This window comes from Aspergillus nomiae, assembly GCF_001204775.2.
Source record: "Aspergillus nomiae NRRL 13137 chromosome Unknown contig00004, whole genome shotgun sequence".
Taxonomy (NCBI): Eukaryota; Fungi; Ascomycota; class Eurotiomycetes; order Eurotiales; family Aspergillaceae; genus Aspergillus; species Aspergillus nomiae.
This window is the reverse complement of record NW_015378059.1, coordinates 59835-83640: the sequence shown is the minus strand read 5'-3', so window position 1 is coordinate 83640 and position 23806 is coordinate 59835. Positions and strand designations below refer to the sequence as shown.

General features: G+C 48.3%; 7 protein-coding genes across 7 annotated transcripts; 1 reads left to right on the top strand and 6 right to left on the bottom strand.

The window, feature by feature from the left end:
* Positions 1–843: 843 nt before the first annotated feature.
* Positions 844–3178, bottom strand: ANOM_000315 (uncharacterized protein; the record flags this gene model as incomplete). Its single annotated transcript, XM_015545573.1, has 4 exons — positions 844–921; positions 973–1122; positions 1171–1548; positions 1670–3178. The coding sequence occupies 4 exons, from the start codon at positions 3176–3178 to the stop codon at positions 844–846; spliced, it is 2115 nt and encodes a 704-aa protein (XP_015412168.1).
* A 1047-nt stretch (positions 3179–4225) lies between these two features.
* ANOM_000314 (uncharacterized protein) lies at positions 4226–4822 on the bottom strand (the record flags this gene model as incomplete). Its single annotated transcript, XM_015545572.1, has 1 exon — positions 4226–4822. One exon carries the CDS (start codon positions 4820–4822, stop codon positions 4226–4228), a length of 597 nt encoding a protein of 198 aa, XP_015412169.1.
* Positions 4823–5870: 1048 nt separating this feature from the next.
* Positions 5871–6543, bottom strand: ANOM_000313 (uncharacterized protein; the record flags this gene model as incomplete). The annotated part of the gene is made up of 5 exons (XM_015545571.1): positions 5871–5944; positions 5998–6120; positions 6177–6192; positions 6266–6322; positions 6388–6543. The coding sequence occupies 5 exons, from the start codon at positions 6541–6543 to the stop codon at positions 5871–5873; spliced, it is 426 nt and encodes a 141-aa protein (XP_015412163.1).
* Positions 6544–8826: 2283 nt separating this feature from the next.
* Positions 8827–10359, bottom strand: ANOM_000312 (putative MFS transporter Seo1; the record flags this gene model as incomplete). The annotated part of the gene is made up of 4 exons (XM_015545570.1): positions 8827–9779; positions 9827–9860; positions 9905–10155; positions 10206–10359. The coding sequence occupies 4 exons, from the start codon at positions 10357–10359 to the stop codon at positions 8827–8829; spliced, it is 1392 nt and encodes a 463-aa protein (XP_015412164.1).
* A 1949-nt stretch (positions 10360–12308) lies between these two features.
* ANOM_000311 (cytochrome P450) lies at positions 12309–13974 on the top strand (the record flags this gene model as incomplete). The annotated part of the gene is made up of 8 exons (XM_015545569.1): positions 12309–12521; positions 12581–12687; positions 12742–12901; positions 12968–13080; positions 13141–13324; positions 13390–13548; positions 13600–13789; positions 13853–13974. Coding segments are annotated over 8 exons (1245 nt in total), but the record flags the coding sequence as incomplete, so codon positions are not given.
* A 1086-nt stretch (positions 13975–15060) lies between these two features.
* ANOM_000310 (uncharacterized protein) lies at positions 15061–17161 on the bottom strand (the record flags this gene model as incomplete). The annotated part of the gene is made up of 6 exons (XM_015545568.1): positions 15061–15628; positions 15684–15857; positions 15912–15986; positions 16037–16254; positions 16311–16986; positions 17043–17161. 6 exons carry the CDS (start codon positions 17159–17161, stop codon positions 15061–15063), a joined length of 1830 nt encoding a protein of 609 aa, XP_015412166.1.
* Positions 17162–20087: 2926 nt separating this feature from the next.
* On the bottom strand, positions 20088–22225 carry ANOM_000309 (putative allantoate permease; the record flags this gene model as incomplete). The annotated part of the gene is made up of 10 exons (XM_015545567.1): positions 20088–20263; positions 20329–20413; positions 20470–20589; positions 20666–20752; positions 20827–20939; positions 20989–21114; positions 21169–21569; positions 21623–21717; positions 21781–21975; positions 22034–22225. The coding sequence occupies 10 exons, from the start codon at positions 22223–22225 to the stop codon at positions 20088–20090; spliced, it is 1590 nt and encodes a 529-aa protein (XP_015412244.1).
* Positions 22226–23806: the final 1581 nt, after the last annotated feature.

Below are 23806 nucleotides of genomic sequence, written 5' to 3'. Positions count from 1 at the left end.
AATTTTATGATTCTCAGGCCCGAAAAAAGCTCACCTCCTGCAGATCTCGGCATACTCACCGCTACTTTGCAGTCGGCTGGTATCACATTATGGCTGCTGATACTATTATCTCTTTCCTTGTGCAGGGAATATCGATCTCTGATGTAGTCGACGAGGCTAATCAGAACATTCAACGTAGTCATTTGACGTTTTCAAATTTCAATCATTTTACCCCTAGCGAAAATGTTACCCACAAAATGTCCACCCCCCCGTGAGAATCACTACACCTATTACTGACCATGAAAGACGAGCGAAAACAATCAAAAAGACAGTATCTATGGTAAATTCGACACAGAGAGATATGGCCATCTATCTAACCACGACCTGTTGCCCTTTCTGTATGAATAGGAAGATAAAAGCAATCCAATGTAGCCAACCATAGTGAGGTACGTCTGTTGTCGATAGAGATACACTGCCATGTCTGTATCTTTTGTGATCGCAGGGAGTTAACCGATGATCGAGCTAGACTGTTGACATCATCTTTTCAAGCAGAAGATGGCGAGTTGGAATGATGTCGAGGCGTTGACCAACGTAAACAAGGCATTCAACTGATTGCTCGAGACAGCGACTCCAAATCCTGCCTAATGGAAGCAGGGATATTGAACAGAACATCTCTTGAATATCTTATACACCTGTCACAGCATTCCTGTCTAAGCCAACGCTCACATGTTTGCCTAGCTCGGTGGAAAACTCTTCGTTGGGCAGCTCCTACGCATAGGCCATGGTTTCAAGGTGCGCCAGCAGACATATAGTTTTATACTGTAATTGTATACGATCAGCTAGGCCCACATCTCAGTAAGACTATCATGCACCCCTGCTTTCATCCGACTCATCGAGCAATTGAACTTGTATACCAAGCTCTATAAAGTGCTCCTCGCCCCACTGTCGTTTGTAAGTATTTGATAACAGTAAATATTCCATGGTTCTACTCACGCGCTGTGTGGCCACAAATCCAGTAATAACGCTTCCCTGAGGACGCTCATCAAGGAATTGGCTATCTGTCGAGAGCACACCTGGGCTACTGGAGCCGTCGTGCAGTTTGCCAGGGTGGTACTCCATTTCTCGATTCAGGTTTGTGGTGACCTGCTAATGTTAGAAAGAGAGTGTGGGAATTGGGGGAGGAATACATACCCTTAAGCCGTAAATAGTGCTGGAGTCGCTAGGACCAGTTGTCCTCCCTACGACGTTGATGATGCGTTCCCCCCCTGGTCCATCAACTGAAAAGGTTAATGCCTCGCCAGAGGTGCATGTACCAAAGCGCAAGATCTTATCAGTGTAGTTGAATGTCATTCCAAGGATCGGAGAGACCTCAGATGAAACATGTACCTCCATGCTGATAAGTGAATCAAGCCACTTGCCATCGGGCCCTCCGAAGTCGATATTCATCAATGGACGATAGGGTGTCCCTGCGTTGTCCGGCTGGAGGTGATAAACCCGTAGACTTTTATAGCTGGGTCGTTTAGACTGCCACAAATATGAATCAGATAAGGTGAGATCGAGAGGATAATCCTGCCAAAAGGGACTATCAGACGTGTTAGTCCGTGCTTCGTCATGAATGGTTCCAATAGCGGTTAGTTATATGACTTGGACTCGTTAGCCATTGAATCGTTTATGGTAGAAAAAAGCTTACATCTGTACCAGCAAGGATATGATACACCCCGCTGGCTGAATGAGGGATTTGCAGGACGCCATGGCTCATGTTCTCATCACTCGAATCCCCAACCCAGTCGGATAGAGTGTTTCCGCCGAAATGAAAGCGTATCCCCCGAAGACCTTCTGGGCAAAAGGCAACTTCGATTTGATTGAATGTGCTCCCGGGAGACACATTGATCGTTATCTCGTCGGTCAAGTCCCCATATCCGACGGCCTGTTCTGTTGTCACTTGTGCATCTGGAGAATGATGACTGATGCCAGAAATGAACACCCGTGCCCCTAGTTGCACGGTTGATATTTTGATTTCTCCACCATGCAACATGGTATGTGGGAACGCGCCAAGCCGGTAGCGAGGTACGCGGCATCCATGTGGAAGAATTTCCAATTCCACGCTGATGTATGCCGTGTAGATGTTTTCCGCACGCCATTGGGTCAACCCCTCTGATACCAGCCAATTCCCAGGCCTGAACTCCAGACAGTTAGCCCGACGGCCCCGAGGCTCGTTCGATCGTCTGATGTCCGCTTCTACTACACATGCTATTGGTTCCAGGAGCACACGGATTCTCTTGCGGTTCAGCAGGGAGAGTCTTTCGGGTGATTGATCGTTGGTCTGAAGGATAGAAGCTGTGCCGCGATATAAACGGTACCAATCCCGTTTTTGTTCCAGATCAGGGAAGAGGAAATCCATGTCGTTGCCTCGAGCAAACTGCCTCTTCCAGAAGGATTGTGGTAGGCTGGAGAATAACACGCGCTGTCCAAGCTCTCGGCATGTACACTTTAAGTTCAGGAGCTCAGGGACCGACAAGTACGATACAACTTCATGAAACAGTTCTAGAGACATTCGGCCAAAGGAGTTAAGGTATCCGGTATTGATATCGGTAGACGACGTAGGATACTCCAAGTTGTATTCCCGTCCACCACTCACATCCGGTGCGCTCTCCTCTAGCTTCTCTAGTAGTGGAATAGCATATGGATCCGCTTTCAAAAGCAGCGGCATGTCCTCCGGCATGGGCACGTCGTCATGCGCTCTTTGCCAACGTTCAGCACCCCCATAATCATGACCGAAAGAGAGACTAGATCGGAGTGGTGATGGGGTGCAACTAAACTGATTATACAGAGACTGGGCAATTGCCTCCGAGTCAATTGTATGCCATAAACGATCCTGCAGTAGCATCCAGCAGGAATCATGGAGACCAAAGCCGTGCAAATGTGATTCCATTCGCAGTAATTCCACATCTTCCAGCTCCAAAGCGTTCAGGTAGTCCAATTCTTCGTCTAACGGAGCAACAAGATTGTCGCGGGGGTCAAGAAAACCTACACCCGTGATGAAATTGTCACAGTAGTCCTCTCTGGCCGCAGCACGTACTTCGGCGTACCATGGGCGCCGAGTGTCGGGGGTTTCTTCCAGGTCTTCGCACAGAAGAACCACCCCGCATATGGGGCAGTACTTATGGGTCTCAGACATATCCCGGATTTCTGGATCCATGGTATGGTTGTTTATGTAGCAATCTGGGTCGATGATTTCATGTCGGTGGTGACCGAAGTTTCAGATTTTTCTCGGGATTGATGATTAACCGCACCCGCCAGTTGACGCTCTCTTGATGCCAAGAACCCATTATGATCCTCCGAGCTCTATACATTCTTGTGATGCAGCATTGTAGCTGGTTAATTCGGCTCGGTTCATCCGTAAGGGACTACAGGCAGCTGTGTTCGATCTTCCAAGATCCTATCCAATGTGTCCAAGACGTCAGTTCAAACGCCTCTATGGAACCATGACGAGAGATCTCTCGAAACCACGTTGAATGGGGCCCTTTGTTAAGTTCTGTGCGGTTCCTCTACGCAGCGGGGGGTTTTTTTCTTGACAATTTCAGAATAATCCATGAGATGTTTTTCCCATAATGCTTGCAATCGTCTGTTTCGGGTGCCAGCTTTCCACGAGCAGGTCAATGTAGCAGTATTGATCGTACGTCATGTTAGGGCAATGCACAATATTCATTCTATCCCATTTGTAGGTCTTTAACACTCACATTGGGGTCTTTGTACACGTGCATTCCTTGCACATTGGCATGGTAGGTATGGTATGTCAAGCAGGCAATACCTGAATTCACAACAATAGACCGGTGTGATATGAAGGGGAATCTAATTAATTCCCTTATTGTGGTCTGCTGGTACCACTCGGCACCTTTCCAACGTTTCTATTTACGCTATTCACCGGTCATCTTTGTGGATTATGATGAACAGATCGAGTACAAGTCCTCATCGACGGCAGAGTTTTAGAAGTCATCAACGAAGAAGTATAGAACAACATAAATCAATGAAAATAAATAAGTTTTGTTACTTTTTTATGAGTCTTTCACTAAGATAAACTAAACATGAGTCAAAGAGCCGTTCGCCTTGCCTATGAATTGTGGTTCTCAACTTTCTGGTCGGCGTCGAGGTATCTCAGAAGGAAAGTTGTCGTGTCTCTAGATACAGCGCCTGGGTCGTTGGGCAGCATATTGGTACTCCCCTATGCACCGATAAAATGGAATGGTCAAGTCAAAATCGGCGTAGTATAGATCTCGATGCAAGCCTTCGCGACAAAGTTCCGCCAGCCGGGGTACAACGCCCGTGGAATGATAGAGATCCGATCGCCAGGTTGAAGGTTTCGAACCCACCGCAGATTCTGATCCCTATGGTAGATAATCTCATGGCACATGGTTTTCTTGCTTGCGTGCACATTAGTCGCCAGCCGCAAGTTCGCATCTTTGGAGATATCATCTGTCCCCGGCGGCCTGGCGATGCTAAGGTCAAACCATGTCCATGAATTGTTGAAGGAGCCATGATCCTGGGGATAACTACTCCACCCCTGATCATGGCTCCAGATTGTAATTTGGATCTTTCGCACGGGGTACCGCTCGCCTTGAATGGGTGCCGATCTCAAATATGGTGGTTGCCCATGACAGTCCCTCTCCTCATATTGCATTTCGTCTTCCCTGCAGATCCGGGATAGAAGCCAATATTCGGCGTAGTATAACACCTCGAGGACGATTTCGGACGGTAGCCATTGCTTCAGAGTATTACAAACTGAAATAGCATCTTGCGAATGGCGTGGGTAGTACGTATCTTTTTGATCGATCGGGGCGGCCATGGCTCCGAGCGACTCTGATATCGAAAGGAGAAAGGGACACGAGAGGCTAAGGTGTTTCCGAGTTAAACGGGACCGATACCCAATATCTTGGCTCGTTGAACCGTAACTTTGCACTGCACTCGAATTCAGGACAAGTCGCCTGTCTTACATACAACCATGTCATCTGACCAAGGAAATCACATGCCCAGCCATTACCCTGGACGACCTTTGCTGCCTTAAGGCAGCCTTGTCTACGCGAACCATCTTTTATGACTGGAGAATACAAGACACATCATGTAAGATGCTGATTAACTTATCCTTACAAAATGAAATACTTCCTCTAGGCCCGCCTTCCATATAGTACTTCTAATATACTAGTATGCTTGAAGTCCTGGAATAGAAGTTTATAGATCGATCATCGAGCAAGCCAAATGGAAGGGGATAATGAGAAGAGCTATGCATGTTTCTGTCCCATTTCGGTAAGAGCCAATCACCTATTCCGTGTTCTGATCTGGTTTTCTCTTTCAGGATCAAGGTTTGGTGATGTTGAATTATGTAGGGTATTTGGAAGCCGAAGTTTAGAGTAAAGAGAGGAGGAAGTTAAATGTAGTCACCGGCAGAGTTAAAATGCGGAAGTCGAACCAAAGGAACATTGTGTCGTAGCCAAAGGTACGGTATAGCAAAAGTTGAACTGCCTATAACATCCAGCAAACTATTACCTCTCTAATGAGCTACTTAGGTAACCTTCAACTGTGAATAGGACACAGCTCTTTAGCAAAATACGCACTCACGGCAGAGCACAACAAAATACGCGAGATTGGATTTACCAGCAATTGGATATTGGATATCATTTTCGCACAATCGGTGAGTTGCATATAGTCCTTGTATCAATAGAAGAAACTACTTTCACTTAGTGATACCAACTTTCATGACCAGAGGTTACTGATTGCTCTCTATACATTCATCCCCTTGCCCTCCCCATGCTGTGATCAGATTGCGAGAACGAATCTAAATTTCCGCAGATACCCTTGATGTCTGATCCCTCGCAAGGCACCACATATGGAGCGATTTACTCGTCAACCTTCCTGGCAATCTTGTAGCCAGCTTTGCGGTCGCTTCCAAGAAGACCTAGGATAAAAAACTCTATCCATCCGGTTACAATTGCCATCGGATAGTGAATATGCCGTTCAACTTACCGGCAAGGTTGATTTTCTGGTCCCCCGTCACCTCTGCGTCTTCAAAATCGGCTTCCAGTTTCTTTTTAGCTTCCTCATCCTTGGGCTTGTAGATATCGCATAGTTCTTTGAGAGTAAGGCGTCCTGGACGCTTGGTCAGTTTTCAGTGTAGTGTATTCCTTCTGATAGGTATATTTTACCGTCTCCATTACGGTCCTAAAGAAAGAGTTTGTGGGACTTAGTAATCTCCAACAAGGCCAGTGTTGTTTACGAGAAGGGGTAAACCTACTGCGGTATAGAAACAAGCGAGGAAGTATCGAATATCGTTCGAAGAGTAATAGATGTTCTGCAATCTCTGTCAGTGGATCGATTGAACAGCCAATGAATCCATGCCCCTGAATGGCTTCTAACCTCTGGATCCTCCTGCAGCAATTCTTCCAAACAAGCCCGCCGGGTATTGCTGATTTCTCTGGCCTGCTCGCTCTTGAGTTCCCGTAGCGCGTCGGCCTTTCCATCACGGTAGCCCTCATTTCGGGCGGACTCCTGGGCACCTTGGAACCACGACATGACTGTGGCTGTAATTTGCTAGACAGTTCTGGAACAAGGACTATGACTGAAACGTGACGAAGGAGGCTAGAGCTGGTACTGAGAGATGACTGTTTGTAGAAATGAAGAATTTCCATTCCTCAGCACGAGAGGACGCTTAAGTATTCATTCCCTTGACATTGGACACTCGCAGTATAGCCCTTCCCAAGTGTATGCGCCGTGGAAAGGGGTGGCCTTGCGCGGCATGGCCTGCAGTTGCCTACACGGCCTGAACAACCGCATGTCTGCATGAAGTGCAGATGAATGAGTTGTACAATTTAAGCGCAACTCCTTCTGTAAAATCCCGATCACAGAGATCACAGATGTTACACTGATGTGGGAACCTTTATGATGGGATTGAAGGATAGCAAGGATTTGCTCGGCAACTCGAAGTCATATTTTCTTATTATTTCTATACTAGCCAGCTTTGCTCCATACACAGCAATATCCAACATAATCCCATTCCCGTTTTACTATGTTTAAGCTGTTTCGTGAAGAAGCGGAAATCTTTTCCACCATGCGCTCCAAGTTACTGACCATCCCAGAGTTTAGAGTGGATACTTGACTCGTAGGCTTTCAGAGTCGATAGGCTCAAGTGGGTGTGATTCGGCCACGTAGCTGCACCAAAGTGCTAGTCACTGCATCAAGGCACCTATAAAGCAAAAAGCACAAAGGAAAAAGGACCAAGTGGAACGAAGGGAACGGAATGTCTTCGGATATAATAGAATCATGCTTGTACTGGTTCTTGGGAGGGATAAAATTGTCAACGCTAATACAACGGAAATACTGGACACGGGAAATACACCCTGCTCTACAAGCCCATATAGTTGCAATGACCTGCAGGAGGTTGAATGGCTCAGCTTGCTTAATATGCGAGGTGCAGCATACAACATGGTGGGCAAATGCACCATGCGTTGGTGTCTAACAGCTGATCACATACTAACCAGCCCCTCCTTCGTACCATGGGTGGATTATCTGCCCAACCTCGCATCTTGACCTTAGAGACCAATGAAGCAGACTGGCGCTCAATCTACTCCCGAGTGTATGCACTCCGTCTCGAAAATATTGTCAGAAATACCACGAAATTGGAAAAGGACGACAGAATCCGACGAAGGGCACACGATGATAATAAGTGATGCTATGGCTATTTGGATAAATACATTTCATCTACTCCCTCTCTGGAAGGCTTGCACGTTAGCAACTAGTGCGTTATCGCCGTCTTCAGAGCAAAGGGGCAGTCGGGCAGCAAGCTGGCAATGATCTATACGAGATACCTTGGACACTAGTTGAATGTAAGACCTACATTGGAATCGCCAGCCTCTCCCCGGAATACATGCGCTGTGAATGCAACCAGGTGCGAGATCGAATCATCCGCCCTAGATTTACACAGTGGGCTGAACACAACAAGGGATATTGTGTCTCGTTACTACACCACAAATATCATCTTATCATCTTAGAGACGGGTACAACTTGAACATGAGTATCTATACTTCCATATGATCAGCTAGCCGAATACGCCACATCTACCGTGGCCTCTTCATTGAACCATACTATCCATCTAGGTACAGCAGGGAATTGGTAGCTATGAACCTTGCATGACCACATCTTCTGGTATTGTCTTGATAGGACCATTCCTTCAAATGACTTGCATAAACAGTCCAACTCTGACTGACTTCCCTAATGTGTTAAGTGAGTGTCTCATCTCCGATAGAATATAAGGATCTATAGTTTCACACTATACCACGCAGACAAGACGCTCACAATCATACCAGCCGTCCCAGCAGCCCCCCAGAACGGCCTGGTGGCTATTATCAATGTGTTTTTACGCCAGCAGGCCGCAGTCAGTCCCAATGGCCGGATCACTCCACGGACCCTCTAAGGTCCACATAGAAGTTCTATCTCTCGGTGTCAGTGGAATATCTGGACGACAGCTCAGTGCGCCGTGCAACCTGGCGGGCAATGGTTTACCGCGGCTGCAGTCGGTCACTTTTCTCTCTGCTTATTGCTGGAAGGGCTTGAATCTGGCTATTCTCAAGGTCGATATATAGCATGCAGAAGTGCGGATACGAATTTACCGATGGTAGATGAAGAATGCCGTCTTCCCGGGGTCGGATTGCGTGATCGATAGTACAGCCCTCGTTATGAATACATCGTAGTGAACCATTGTTGTTTACAAGCTAACTTTTGTTTGCACCTGCACTGGACCTTCGATCGAACTCTCCCTGTCGGTTTGAGTATGGTCTTGTTCTTTCCTGTAATCGTTAGTTAGCGCAGTTGCTCGATTCTGGCCCTGGGATGATAAACATGCCGTTTTTCACGTTTGAGAAAGTACTGGATCAATTGCGCCGTCGCAATCAAACAGATCGCACTCGCCAACGTAAATGAATATCCCTTGGTGAAGCGCGGTCCTTCCACTGTCTTATACACCAACAACGGTGTCCACACTGTCGTCGACTGCGCAATCGTGTTGGTGATAACCAGCGCCAACGACCGTTCCGCCGGTGATGCCCGCAACTCACTGTTGATCCAGCCGTATAGCACACTTGACATCGCCACAGCCGCATAGGTCGTCTGAAATGCAAACCATTTTGCAGACTCAGGCACGTTCCACACTATTAAAATGACCAGGCCGATGATATTCCAGATATGAGAGACAGTGATAGCCCATGCTGGTCCCAGCACGAGATCAGAAGCGAAACAGATGAACAGCGTGTAGAAGATACCGAGAGCGGGTGAGATAGCAGCCAACTCATTTAGCCGCGCGGTTGAGAACCTGTTCAGACTTTTCAGCCAGAGCAAGTATCCACCGGTACTAGTATTCAGACAGGCATTCCAAAAGAAGATGTCCAGCCAAAGCATCGCCCAGAACTTCCAGTTGCGAGCGATGTTGATCACAGATCGCCATTGAAATCCTGGGTGGAAGCCATGGCCGACGCGGGCCAGTCGCGCCTTTGCGATATCAACGTCCTTGGACCGTAGAACCATGCGGTTGGGCTTGTCGGGGGTGCCAGGCAAGATGAAGAAACCTATAATCCCGACTGGAATGGTGATAATAGCGCAGATGATGTACATCCATCGCCAACCGGCGAGGCCATGCACGCCGTCAAGTCGAGCTGACGCGCCGGATTGGATCAGACTGGCTGTGAGGGTTCCCAATGTGAGGCCGACGTAGAAGCAGCCACCCCGACGGGCGATTTCATCCCCACGATACCAGGCACCTATACCCGTCAATCATGATACTATCCTTGGGGGTCGAAGAACCTACCGAATATATAGTGCATTCCGGGAAAGAAGGCGGCCTACTAATCAGCATTGGTTCACAAGAGGAAAGTGGAAGACACACTTCAAACCATCCGACCAGAAATCGATAGGCTGCTAGCTCGCTGAAGGAACTCGCCCGGAACTGCAATAACGTGAATACACCCCACGCAATGTCCAAGATCGGAATCACCCAGGAAATTGGGAGTTTAGTAAACAGGTAGACAAAAGGTATCTGCCCGACCACCGCCCCGACGGTGTACATGGTTTGCAGCTGAACCAGGTCATTGCCCTGCAGGTTCAAATCCTCCTTAACCCCGGAAACGTACGCATTATCTAAAACTATTAATCAACGAGGCGCGACGCGAGGAGAGGGGAACACGCACTGATGTTTGCCTGGTCGATATACTTTACCCAGTAAGCCAGGAAAGCATATGGGACGATTAGTAGGTCAAGCTTCAGGATCAGCCGTCGTTCCTCAGCGGTGTCTTCATCAGCGAACCACCGAATTCGATACCATGGACGCGAGCGAGAGCCCATTGTGTCGATGATATAGGAGGGAAAGCCGTAGCATTCTGGAAGATTATAAACATTGAATACCGAAGATGTCACTTTACGGCTCATTACGTGACAGTTGATAAGAGTCGCACCATCGAGCCACTTGCAGAATCGAGGCATCTCTACGATCCAGCTAAACATTGTAGGTGCATTAGTCTGCTGTCGGCCAAGAATAATGTCAAGAAGTGGGTATAAGGCGTGCTCAGTCCCCGCATGCATGTCAATCCGGCTTTTGCATGATGAATTAGCAACGACTATTAGTTCTTTTCGTAGATCTGATTCATCCCTGCTAAGATACCCGAGCATCAAATCATTATGGATTTTTGTGGGTTGTTCTAATGTGAGATTTATTGCGCCTTGATAATGGAACTGAGCACCAACGGTGAAATTCTCACTATGGTCAGCGGTGGGTTGCCGACAGAGAAGGCTTTGTTGGATTGCCTTTTGTCAATATTCAGGCTAGGCCTGGTTGGTTTTGTTCTTGAAAGCGTTCGCGACAGGGTGCTAAGATGTTTACAGCTTTATCATAGATAAGGAGGGTTTCTGAAAGAGGAATGTCTACAGCTGATATCCGTGAGCCATGAAGGCAGTAGGAGCATTTCTCATGAGGGTAGAGTGACTTAAGCAGATTCAGTTTGGAAGTTCAACCAGTGCAATAGCTTCATAAAACGGTTTTTGATCGCTATTCTGAGTAGTTCTTTACAGTATGCCTCATAGGGTTTGAATGGCACCGTGTCTAATATATACCACCACAGGCTAAGGAAGTAAGAGTTTGCGTCCGCTCAGCCATACTCAAACCACTGTTATCAACGTCATGACAGGTGCAAGGAGCGCATGGTGGCTGATTAATTTTCTTTCGTTCCATGGCGCGTGGGGATTTCGGTGACAAATCGATTCATAGCAGACATAAATCCTTTAGCCCAGAAATGATCATGTTTCAAGGGACCCCTCCGCACATCTTCACTTCATACCACACGCAGCAGAAGCCTCTCCACTCCCTCATCCATATGCCTCTTCGGTAGCCTATAATCCTGAAGATTCACTCTCATCCTAATGCTGAAAGCACCCGTGCCGCTGGTGGACTTCTCCTATCAACCTCTAACCAAGGGCAGACCAGAAAACGGTACAAGACTTAAGACAATTGTAAATGTAGCCATTCAGAAGACCCTCATGGTATGATTGTGGATATGAGCGCTTCAGGGAGATTATGGGCGACCCAAACTTTCTCAGGAACCTCCTCCTCTTCCAAGTGGCGGTGCTCTTCCACTAGCTAGGCTTAGCTCATCGAGAAATAAACAATAGTAAGCTGGGATATGTGAAGGGAATTGTCACGGAATATTGTAAACATGACGACCGTTGGTGGGACAGACCGCAAGTTAATCCTGGCACATTAACTCTCAATGATGGCCAGCATCCAACCTAGAATGGCTCTGGGTGCGAGTGTGACCGATGTAAGACACCCTAGATTCCACTTCCATGATATTCAGAGGTCCACACCCAATCTGTCCATCTCAGAATGGCGTGGTCGGGACCTCACTCTGCAGTAACTTGAAGTCTTACTATAGGTAACAGCAGCAGAATGGATCAATCGAGACCAATGCCACAAACCCTTGGTTGCTCAGGTCTGACTTCATGGCGTTTCCCAACCAAGCATAGAGCCCGTAATAGCCGCGGGTGTGCCTTATTCCTCGCATTTCCGCGGACCACACGCCAATAATATCTGCCCAAAACAATGTCTCATATGACATGAGGATGTGGTATTGCCTGATACTAGAGAGGATGTCGCAGGATGACACATTGTGGGGTGATCGGCTCTAGGTACAAGAGCATATATTAAACGGCACGCACACAGCAGACTAAGGTTCCTGTGCAGAGAGATTGTTCAGGTTTTGCAATGAGTGCAGGTTTGCAACATACTACTAGTAACAGTGCAATTGCACTTTCACGCTGACAGGAAGTTAGATCCAGCGTATCCCAGGTTCCCTTTCGCTCGCCCGAGTGGCGACGAACCACCCGCAGAGTTTCACCGTCTTCTCAGAGAATGTCCTGTTTCCCGCGTAGAGCTTTGGGATGGCAGCCATCCATGGTTGGTGGTAAAGCACAAGGACGTTCGCGAAGTTCTTACGGACCCTAGACTGTCCAAGGTGCGACCATGTGGACCAGCCTCTATACAGTACGGTAGGCATAACTAACGTTGTCGCAGGTTCGTCAGCGAGAGGGCTTTCCAGAAATGTCCCCTGGTGGAAAGGCAGCTGCGAAAAACCGGCCGACCTTTGTTGATATGGATCCCCCCGATCATATGCACCAACGGTACATCTGTCCCATCCCTCCTTATAGAATACCTGGGGCTAATCCCCGAGACAGTAGCATGGTCGGTGCCTTTTTCAACGAGGGATACGTGCAGTCTCGCCTTCCGTTCATTCATGACACTGTTCAGCATTATCTGAATGAGTTGATCGCGGCAGGTAAAGATAAGAAACAAGTCGATCTCGTGAAACACTTCGCTCTGCCAGTACCCTCGCATGTGAGTTCTTCGCTTCCATCGGATCATTCTGTGGTTGTGTGGGTTAATGATCTAACTCTGCCACAGATCATCTATGACATACTCGGTATACCTCATGAAGATTTCGAGTATTTAAGTGGTTGCGATGCGACGCGCACTAATGGAAGTAGCACTGCTGCCGCCGCTCAAGCTGCCAACAAGTAATGGCATTCCATGACAAGTGTACGTGAGGGCAACCCAGGGCTGATATATCTCTGTAGGGAGCTTCTGGAATATCTGGAGAGGCTGGTCGATAATAAAACCGCACGCCCCGGCAAAGATGTTATAAGCGCCTTGGTCATGGAGCAATTGAAACCAGGACATCTTGAGAAGCTTGACGTAGTTCAAGTTGTGTTTCTTCTCTTGGTGGCTGGCAACGCTACCGTTGCCAGCATGATTGCCTTGGTATGCCTGACTGGTCCAGAACACGGAAAGCTTCGATGGCTTGAACTGATGTATCAACTCTCCAGGGTGTGGTGACCCTGCTCGAACACCCAGAGCAACTGTCGCGGTTGATGGAAGATCCATCTCTCTCCAAGTTATTTGTAGAGGAGCTATGTCGCTTCCACACAGCATCCGCACTCGCTACACGGCGTGTGGCTACCGTGGACATCGAACTTTGTGGACAAGTCTGAATCCCATTCTTCTTCTCGCCCTTTGTCGATTTCTAACAGTCATAGATAATAAGAGCCGGTGAGGGCATCATTGCCTCCAATCAGGCAGCTAACCGTGACCCCGAGGTCTTCCCACACCCAGACATCTTCGATATGTTCCGAAAGCGAGGACAAGAGGAGGCCCTGGGTTTCGGATACGGCGACCATCGGTGCATCGCGGAAGGGCTTGCGCGTGCGGAGCTAGAAGTTGTCTTTTGTAAGTCAAAACTCATAAAGCCCATACTAAGACCTGGAAACTCATAACTGGTCACTTTCGTAGCCACTTTATTCCAAACACTGCCGAGCCTTAGGCTTGCGGTGCCCAAGCCGGAGATCCAATGGACACCTCCCACCAAGGACGTGGGTATCATTGGACTTCCGGTGACTTGGGGTAGCGATTGAAATGGAGGAGGGACTGTGAAATTGTAAATTGACTTCGCCTTGCTGATGTATTTTTAAGTTGTAGCTCTCTGGATATCAAATTGCTCATTTGACATGTTTAATTATTCATAAAAGGTTCCTTCCTAGATAGACATTCCATCAATGCCACAAAGGATATTATGAATGCTGAAGTCAATGACTGAGCTTTCCTTCCAAAGAGCTTGCGTACTTGGCTAATCTCCAACAACAAGCAGCCGAATTCCCAGACGCTACCCCCGTTATGGCAAAGCTCTATAAGACACCACCTTGACAGATATAGAATCTCTCTCATCTTAACATAAAGGTGGGTCGGATATGTCCTTCCTCGCCTAGAATTGACTCTTTACTGTATCCCTTACCGCTAAGCAGGGATGAACCTCCATGTGATTTACACCGCCACATCGCCATCATTTCTGGGCCCGAGTAAGCGTAACCATTACTCCAGACCGCGTTACACTCAGAACCTTTCAAGAGACCGTTCTAGAATGTTATATTTTGTTTCGGCGTGGCTCTCGTGAAGTGCGTAAAATACACTTTGGGAGGTCAAACGCCGGACCCCACATTAGCCCTAAGCAGAATCTGCTCTGAGACTTCAGCCATCGACCAAGGTCTCGGGTAAATGATGCACACAATAAGCTTACATCTCAGACACATCTACCAACACATGACTGGAAACCCGACGTTTCAAGTGTTTTGCAAAAAAAAGAAAAGCGAGTCTCTCACTCGCTGAGGGCGAGGGTGGGTGCATAGTGAGGATAGTGCCGCACCCACAGTAGAAAAAAAAAAAGGGTTATTAACCGTAGTAGAAAGTATTATATAGACACTGGATATTAGTATGTTGAACAAGAAGTATCGCACAAGCTAGGAAAAGAGTCTCAGCCCAAGTCCCACGGCATATCAACTGGAAGATCATCTATAAACATTCAGACATTGACCCGGGAACGGAGCAGATAAAACCTCGGGTGTTCCTCGGTTGGGGAGCAAGTGATGCTAGTGTGTGTACGTGTTCCTTTATGGCTATGGTGGTAAGTACTCTTGCAATAACTGCCCTGGCTTCCACCATTAGCATCAAGATGAGGGAGCCGATCCGCGGTGTGGAGAAGGAGGGACGAGGGGGTGAGATGGTAGTGGAGAGCCAGGGGGCGAGGATGGTGAGGAGGGTGAGTATGGCGCCGCGTCTCCCTCTAACTCTACAAGGGGTGGGCTGCCTAGCTCGCTTCTCGCAGATTGCCGTTGCGCGGCGACCTCAGCAGGCAACTCGCTTCTGATCGGTTCCTGCCCAGGGTATCCTCCAGACAGCTCGCTTCTCCTATGTCCATCCTGTCCGGCAAGGGCCGGATCTTTTGAGTCTTGCTGTGGCTGCGGTTGTTCCTCTTCGGTCGGTACACTCTTCTTCTTTCTCCGTAGGTAAAAGAACAGAAGGGCAGCCAGGATTGATACCCCCGCGACGCCACCGACGACACCCCCGACAATGGCCCCTACCGGCTTCGATTTCCCAGATGAGCCCGAGGTTGGGGTTGGGATCGTGCGGGTGGGCGAGCGAGTTGGTGCGGTATAGGTCCGTGTGAAGAAAACCGAAAGGTCTCGGTTATCAAAGCCGCCAGAAGGCTGCGTGGTGTTGGCGCCCCCGGTGGCACTGTAGAAAGCTGGTCAGCGTCAAATGTGCGGATGCGATGATCCGGGATACGTACGATCCCCCAATGACAGAGACGATCTCGGACGGCACTTCGTAGCTCGTGAGGTTGGATCGGAACATTGCCCACATCGCATCTTCCGGATTCTGCTTCCCCAGGTACATATTATGCATCCCGTATATCGGAGGCACGTCACAGTCCGTGGAGTTGGGTTGCGTGCCACCCATCACACTGCTTCAGATTAGATATACACGGTAGCATAGCCTCTATTGGAATGGTACTTACAGCATCTGGGCTCCATCGATAACGGTACAGGACATAGAATGCTTAGGATAGCCTATACCGGGCGTTACAGGATACCTAGACCATGTCAGCTAACCATCCTTGCGCTGGAAAAGGTGAGGACGTACCATTTGATCCATTTGAAGGAAGGCATGGACAGAATGTAAATATCATCGAAGCCAACACCTTCCGGGGCACCGAGGCCACCGTATAGATAGATGTTATACGAGGAATGATCTTGCGCCCAGGTAACACCGGCACAGAATCTCCTCCTTCGCTCTGGGATGTCGCCGGTCGCTTTTTGAGTGTACCACTTACTACCCGAGATGTCGTACAGCAAAATCTCCTGCGAAATGTGAGTCGTTGACAGGCAACCCAACGGGGTAATGATTAGATACGCACATCCATAGGCTGGCCGACGGTGGTGCCATTATTTGCAGCCTGTACGCCTCCGAGGTACACCAACATGCCTTCACTGACTGGGATATACACCATGGCCCCTTCCGCACGGCCGACCGTGTCCGGACCGGATGAATTCGTCCACGTATTCTGCAGGATGTCGTATTGGAGCATCGTCGACAAAGCCTTGGGACGCCGCGATCCCCAATTCGGGACCGACGCGTTCGATAGCCATCCGCCATAGTAGAAGCCAGCCGCGCGATCTTGCAAGGTGACTCCAGCGCCGTAGCTGGCCCGTTGGATACCCGCCTGTGAGGAATCGGGGGTGACAGTGTTCCACTGGTTGTATAAAGCGTCGTACGACCACAGCGAGAAGTTGCCTGGCGAACCTTTGTCGAACTCGCCGCCGTAGAGATACATCATCTTGTTGACAGTGTCGGGCCACAGAATTCCTCCGTTCACATCGGGCGCATCGGCGGGTTTTGTCAGATTGTTGTACACGGCTGGCATGCCCTGATTGTTGACATCGAAGTCCGCATAGAGCAGGGCAGTATCTTCACGAAACGGGGGGTCAGTAATCGCCATGCCATCGTCACGATGAATGAGGGACCTACTGGTGGCATTGTCTGGGTATTCACTCAGAGGGTTATAATTCACGAAGCCGCCATCGATGTAGAGACTGAGATAGTCAGTGGGATCAATCATCAAACCTAGCAGATCTAACAGAAGTCGCACTTGCGATCGATTACCGCTGTCTGGTGTCCCCAAAGTCTGCAAAAGTCCTTCAATATGTCTGGCTCCTGCAGGCTCAACCCAGTGAGCCCCAGGAAGAGAAGTAAATTCCTCGTTGTCATCGGGTTAACGAGGTACACGATCTGCTCGAGGCCTCTTTCTCTCTGGTGAAGAAGTATTGACCAAGATCATTCGTGTTCTCGCGTAGTCTTGGACAACGAAGTTCACAGGATGACGGTGTCAGCATCTTTTGGATCGGTCAGAATGTCTCAGCCTTGCTGGGAAGTGGCCCAAAATGACCCTTCTGTTAGCGCCTCCATCGATCTGCAAGGCCCTCCATGAGTTGGCTCCCGAGGATATGCAATGGGCGAATCCGGGACTTCTCCAGCCCGTACTCCAGTGGCTTAGCTTTTGATCTCCACTGTTGATAACCCTTTTCAGCCTATGTGGGTCAATACCGCATCCTTCGTCCAGCGATATTTGTTGTCTGAGGGTGACAGTCTGGGACACTCCCAAGACACCCAAGACTCCCACAACAATGGCTCCCTATGTCTCAGTCTCTTCCTGGCCTTTTTTTAGCTTTTCAGCTTGTCCTTTCGAATTTAATTCTATGCAATTTAAAATCCCAACCGTGCTTTTAAACGGGACCGATGAGGAATGCGCTGGAGCTCCCAGCCCCCACGCGAACCAGGCCGCGGTGGAGCAGCCGATCCCTCCAACGTTGACCATCCAGCTCATTTGATGCCTCCGTGCGTCGTCTCAATCCTAATTCTCAAGTGGGGTAACTGGCGTCCCGAACGTCCTCTTTCTTTCCTCATGTTGCGAGCGGAGCACCGGGAATTAACCTGAGTCTCGAAGATAAACGTGGACTGTTCTTCTAACTCCCGGCGGTTTGCCAAGTCAGCGCTCGTGCGTGGATCGAGTACCCATTCGGGGACCAGGAATCAAATATGTAAGCATTTAGAAGTCTCACTAGGTGAGGAAGCTAGCCGAGGAATGTAATCTAGACCCAGACGATGTCCTCCGTGCCGCACACACGGTACTATGGACATGGATTAAGTCAATCTTTTAACCTGCTTGCACCGGTGGGTCTGCACCGGCCAGCCATTTCGATTCTCTCAAACCCTGCCGTATCATTGGTGGGTTCGTTTACAGGTTCTTTTAGCGTGGCTGAGCAACGGGGTCTCCACTTATAGGAGACCTTCAACTTATTCCTCCTCCAGCTTGCCTTTATAGTCTATTTCAGTACCGAGTTCATATGGATCTATATCTTGTATAATAAGCTATGAGGAATAGCCGAATGATAAAGGTAGTAGTTTTCAATCATTGGCACGAAGGTGCACCATACTTCTAGTAGTATCATCAAACCCGGCTTGCGCTACATATATATACTGACATGACTGGGATATAAAACTCAACCGACCGCATTGAAATGGTAACAAATCACCAAAGATTTTATCCACCCTATGCAGGATTTTATACAAAGTGATATTATTCACCGTGTGTCAAACACGGTAGCGTTATACGCATACTATTACTTGGTGGAGTCGCATCGTTGCTTTGAGTTTGCCTATATTAGAAAGGAAATGCTTCATGCCCTACACGCGCATTAGTGACAATGCAGGGATTTCTTGGATTCAGGGGAACCCTGCGAACTGTTCCAGCATAGGCTGACCACCAGTTCGAGAAATCTGGTAATTTGGCAGGGGTCTGACAGACCACACAATACTTGCGTGTGTCCTGTCAGGTTTAAATCCAGCTGAGCTGCATTGATGATCTAAATTTGGCTGCCAAATTATGCTTCGAGGAAACTGTCAAGCATCTATAGATGGGCCCGACAAATACAGCTCGCAAGATAATCTGCGCAATCAAATCACAAGAAAACGCTGTCACGTTGGATGTGTATGAAACTTAGATATATGAAGACACAAACTTTACCACCTGGTTGGATGAGGCTCGCGTCTCAGGGGGGCACGTTTAATTTCCTTTGAGTTGCTGAGGCAAGTGCAGTATTAGCAATTATTCCATGAAGCCAGGATTCGACCATAAATTCTCTATGCATTGATTAGGTATTGTATCTTGTTATTCTAAGCTAACTATTGCTAATGAACGCTAGCAATGAAATGTGAAAGATGCCGAATCGAGTTCTGTTTAGCAACATATGTAGCTGTAGCCTGTGTCTGCCTTGAACAACCTTATTGTCCTGGCTTGAAACGCTCTGATATCATCCTAGAAAATCCTTAACTAATTTCGGTTAGCCAGAACCTCTAGTTCAAGTTCTACTCCAAGTCCATGGACGAATCTCATGCACGTTATCCCACTTCGTCAACAGTCCGACACCAGCACCAACATCGTGTCTCTTCATCTTACTCCGGCTCTTCACGCTTAGCTCCACCGTTCCCCGAGGCACGGTCATTTGAAAAATGGTGCTTGACGAACTCAAAAGGTAGACTCCTGGCTTACATTCTGCCCTCTCTCCACCATTATCTAGTCTAGTCTTCTAAGTCCACTTACAGCCTAGAAGAATTCCACCAACTAACTAAACGACCGGAACCTACTATTCTCTACTTTTGGGCTAGATGGTGTAGTCCCTGCAAGAGTCTGGGGCCAAAGATTGAGGAATTTACAATTCAGTACCAGAAAGTGAAATTCTTCAAGGTTGATGTGGAGGAGCAAGGAAGTATTGCTGATGAGGCGGTGGTAGCTTTCGTGCCGACGGTAGTTATTTACCCACAGGATGAGGTTATTAAGAGGTTATAGGCACCTGAACCAGCATATTTGCAGGAAGTCCTCGAGCAACTGTAGTTCCTTCAACTAAAGCTACCGCTTCTAGGTTCATGATGAGCAATGCCAAGCTCATTTTAAGGGACTGTAGTTTCGTCTTTCAAATATCACGTGGAATGGCTAGGAATGTAAAGAGATATACATTATAGGGGATCCATAACTAGGGTTGCGATCGCTGGCCTTACAGGTAGCTTATGATATCGTGTGTTATTTATATTGTATTCCAGTACTTGAGCCTAGTTATATGTCATAAAGAATTTCATTTTAGTTGTGTACCGCCACGACCTCGGCGCGGGCCATCTTCCCCTGCTCAACATCACTCTCCTGCTGTGGTGGGTCGTCGTTCTGCGAGCCAGATGAGAAGCCATCGTCCTCTTCGCGAACGGACGACTTTCTTCGATCCCGCCAGAGCTGCACCTGGATAGCAGCAGTCACAACGACTGCGGAGAAGACGCGATGAATTAGGAGCAGATAGGATGACAAATGGTGTACGTAGGAGACTCACTGAGTAGACACTGGAGGACGATATCCCATAAATAGCCCTTCTTGGCAGCCGGAAAGTCGGTGGTCTTCCACACAAAGTTCGGTGCCTAACAATGTGCGTTAGCCATTTTCCTGTCAGGCAAAATTCAGGAGCATAAGGCACATACCACTGCTTGAACGACGTAGGAAGATCGTTCGCTAACCCGACAATTAATGCTCTTTTCTCGGTGTCCGCTGAACAGATCTCGTTGATCCAACTCAAGATGAGAGGCCCGGCACCGCTCTGTTGTCATCCAGTGAGCACGGTATATCTCATCTCTTGACTACCTTGCCATATTGAGAAAGCAGGGGGAACTCACGCCAATGTTACTCAGCCAATATACAGCCATACGGCCCTTGATATTTTCATAGAGCGGCATCTGTCGGAGAAGTATACAGAAAATCATCTGCAGATCGAACATGGAAGTCAGTGAAGTTGTACATAGAGCGCACAGCTGCAAACAAGGCTCAGATCACTCACTGTGATGATGGCTCCAGCATAGATGAAAGGCCACCGTATACCGCGACACCCATCAGACAGCCAACCCCAGCTCAAAGCCACCACAACGAAAATTCCAGTCGTAACCATAGGATCTATAACAAGCTCAGTACGAGTGGTGCGCCCTTTTGGAGGACTACTCACAGTTATTGATCTGCGGCACCGAAAATGATGTACCCGGCACCGGAGCAGGGGTCGTGTTGAAGCTCTTCAGCCAGTAACCCATGCCGGGTTGTGGGTAACCGTTATTCCACACAATGTATAGTAACGCTGGGCCCCGTTAGTCTGGATAGGTACTTGATCAACTGGAGGAGTTCTACGAACGGAGAACATAGGTATGCCAGCTGAGGAAGATTCGCTTAGCCTTGGCGACCGTCCAGGGCTCCTTTCCCGCACGGCCAACAGCCTCCATGCGCCTAACCGAGAGGATATGCTCCTCTTCTGTCGTCCACCACGTTTTCTTCCCGTCTTGGGGGAGGTTAGGGAAAAAGAGGAAGCCCGCTAGGGCAAGCGGTAGTGTGATGATGCCATCGATAATGAAAAGCCAGCGCCAGCCAGCATGGCCGTGAACACCGTTCAGGTTCGTGTAAGCGGCAGCTTGCAGGAACCCACTGAATAACGTTCCAATTGAGCCGGCCAGCCAGAAAACCATCGCCCGCTTACCTATCTCACGGGGAGTGTACCACGATCCGAGTAGGTAGTGGATACCCGGGTAGAAGCCGGATCTGCAGAAGGACAGTTAGCATTCTGCGATTGGTAAAATGAGCCAAATACCTACTCGAACAGCCCAACCAAAAAGCGGATGGCGTATAGTGACCGGTAGGACTGCACGCTGGATGTGCAAATCGTGGCTATCCCCCAGCCGACCTCCAACTACAAGTGTCTGTTAGCGATGTACTGTAATTGATAGGCACAGAATTAGGAAGAGAGTCGTACCGCAGGAATTACCCATCGAGGAGAGATCCTTGTCAGCAGCAAGTTGGATGGTATCTGCCCAATTACATATCCCACCGTGTAGATAGACGTGCTAGTGACAAGCTGATTGCCATACATATTCAAGTCTTCTTTCATGCCACTGAGAAAGGCATTGTTGATGTTGTTAAGATCCAGATTTTTCAGAAAGTAACCGATCTGGCAATCCATATTAGACTGGATCGCTATCTTGCCTCTGTGGAGGGGTCTAACTCACTGAGGCAAAGGTAAGGACAAAGGCATCGACTTTGAATAACAGCCAGCGCTGGTCCGGTGGAAGCTCCCATGTATCCCATATGTAGCCTTTCCATGACTTTATTGGCTGCACCTTGATCTGGTCACTGGAGTGACTTTGCTCAGGATCTAGATGGATACTTGACGATCCACTGGCACTTTTCCCACGGTCCATGTTGGATGCGTGGCCGGCTTGTCAAAGCCCAACTGACAGCCGGGTTTGTGGCCATATTTGAATCTATGAGAACATGACGCTCATACTGCACATGGCCTCATTGATACTCCTCATCACGCCATCTCTTATCTTCGAGCTAGTTCCAAGATCTGGTCTTTCCTTTCTCGGTACTGAATTAAGCTCCCGTAAAGGTTGGAAATGGTTCAGTGCATTGATACCGTGATTTGCTTTCCGCGCAGACTCTACACCGAACCTCTACACCTTGGCGGGAGAATGGCACAATCAGATCTCTGGAAGCTATACCTGTGATTCTAAGGTCAGGTTAGGTGGTCGGCAGATATGATTGCGCCATAGGCTAGCGTAATTTGACATTCCCCACATATATTAGCAGGCTATGACAAGCTTATAGCAATTACGAGAAGAAGAAATCACGGTACTTAAGATGACAAACAAGCATTGCGATGTCGGCCTTGCTTGGCGATTGGCTTTCTCGCTGTGACCACTTTGATACGTCTGTTCACAGTGCTAACGCAAGTCTAGAAAGGATACACAATACGAACTGTTTCGGACGGAGTTTTATACTCTGTATTATTGTCACACCGAGCGATCTAGGCATGCAAAGGCACCAATGCAGTTGGCGCACTCAAAAACGAACCCGTCCGAAACTATAAAGCGTCTTGTATCTCTTCTTCGCTCAGGGAGGAATGTAATTACATTCAACTGTGGAGCTTGCAAGCCCCGATGACTTACCGGACAGGCATGGGTCATATCATGCTTCTCCTTGTCACATCTCACCGGTGGGATCCACAAATGAGGGTATGTATCTTAACTCAATGCGTTGTTCACTTCGGGAATGTAGGCGATCTAGATCAAGAAGTACGCGACTATTATACGCATTGGCTGGATTGACGTTATCAGAAGCTAATGCTGGTGACCACATTCACATAAATATCTCTATTGAAGGTATGGGCTATACAGATACTCCATAATGTAATGTTGGATTGCCAACCCTCATTCGAGATTCGGTGTAGCTCTTCTTCTAACCCGTCTTTATAACCTGACCAAAGCTCATTCTTCCTTTACTGCTGATTGAATTAGGCCAACACTGTTCGTAAGACTGCAAGAAAGAAAGATTACATGACTTACAGCATTTTACAGTAGTTGACAATGACCGGAACACTGAAAAACACCCCAGGATAATAGCGCTTGCATCTAGAAACAGTGTCAAAGACCCTCTGACCCTAATCCGTGCCAAGGTGTGGGTCTAGTATCTAACGGCATCCACATATTCGACTGCAGAGATATAAATACTTGGCATCGCCTTAATTGGTGGATTAAGTGAAGATAACCCGTGCGGAAACTGAGAGGCAGCCAAGCCGTGAGAGAAGTATTTGACTGAGGGATATTGCCGAGCTGTATGCAAACGATAGCAATTGCCGATATATCCCATCATATGCAAGGGGTGAAGCGTTGTCCATTTATGAATATCCAGGCGTGATGTTACTGCTCGCTAGCATGTCGTAGTCCAGTTGACACAGTCGGCACTGCCACCAGCGTTCCAAAGTCTGGCTCCAAGCTTGT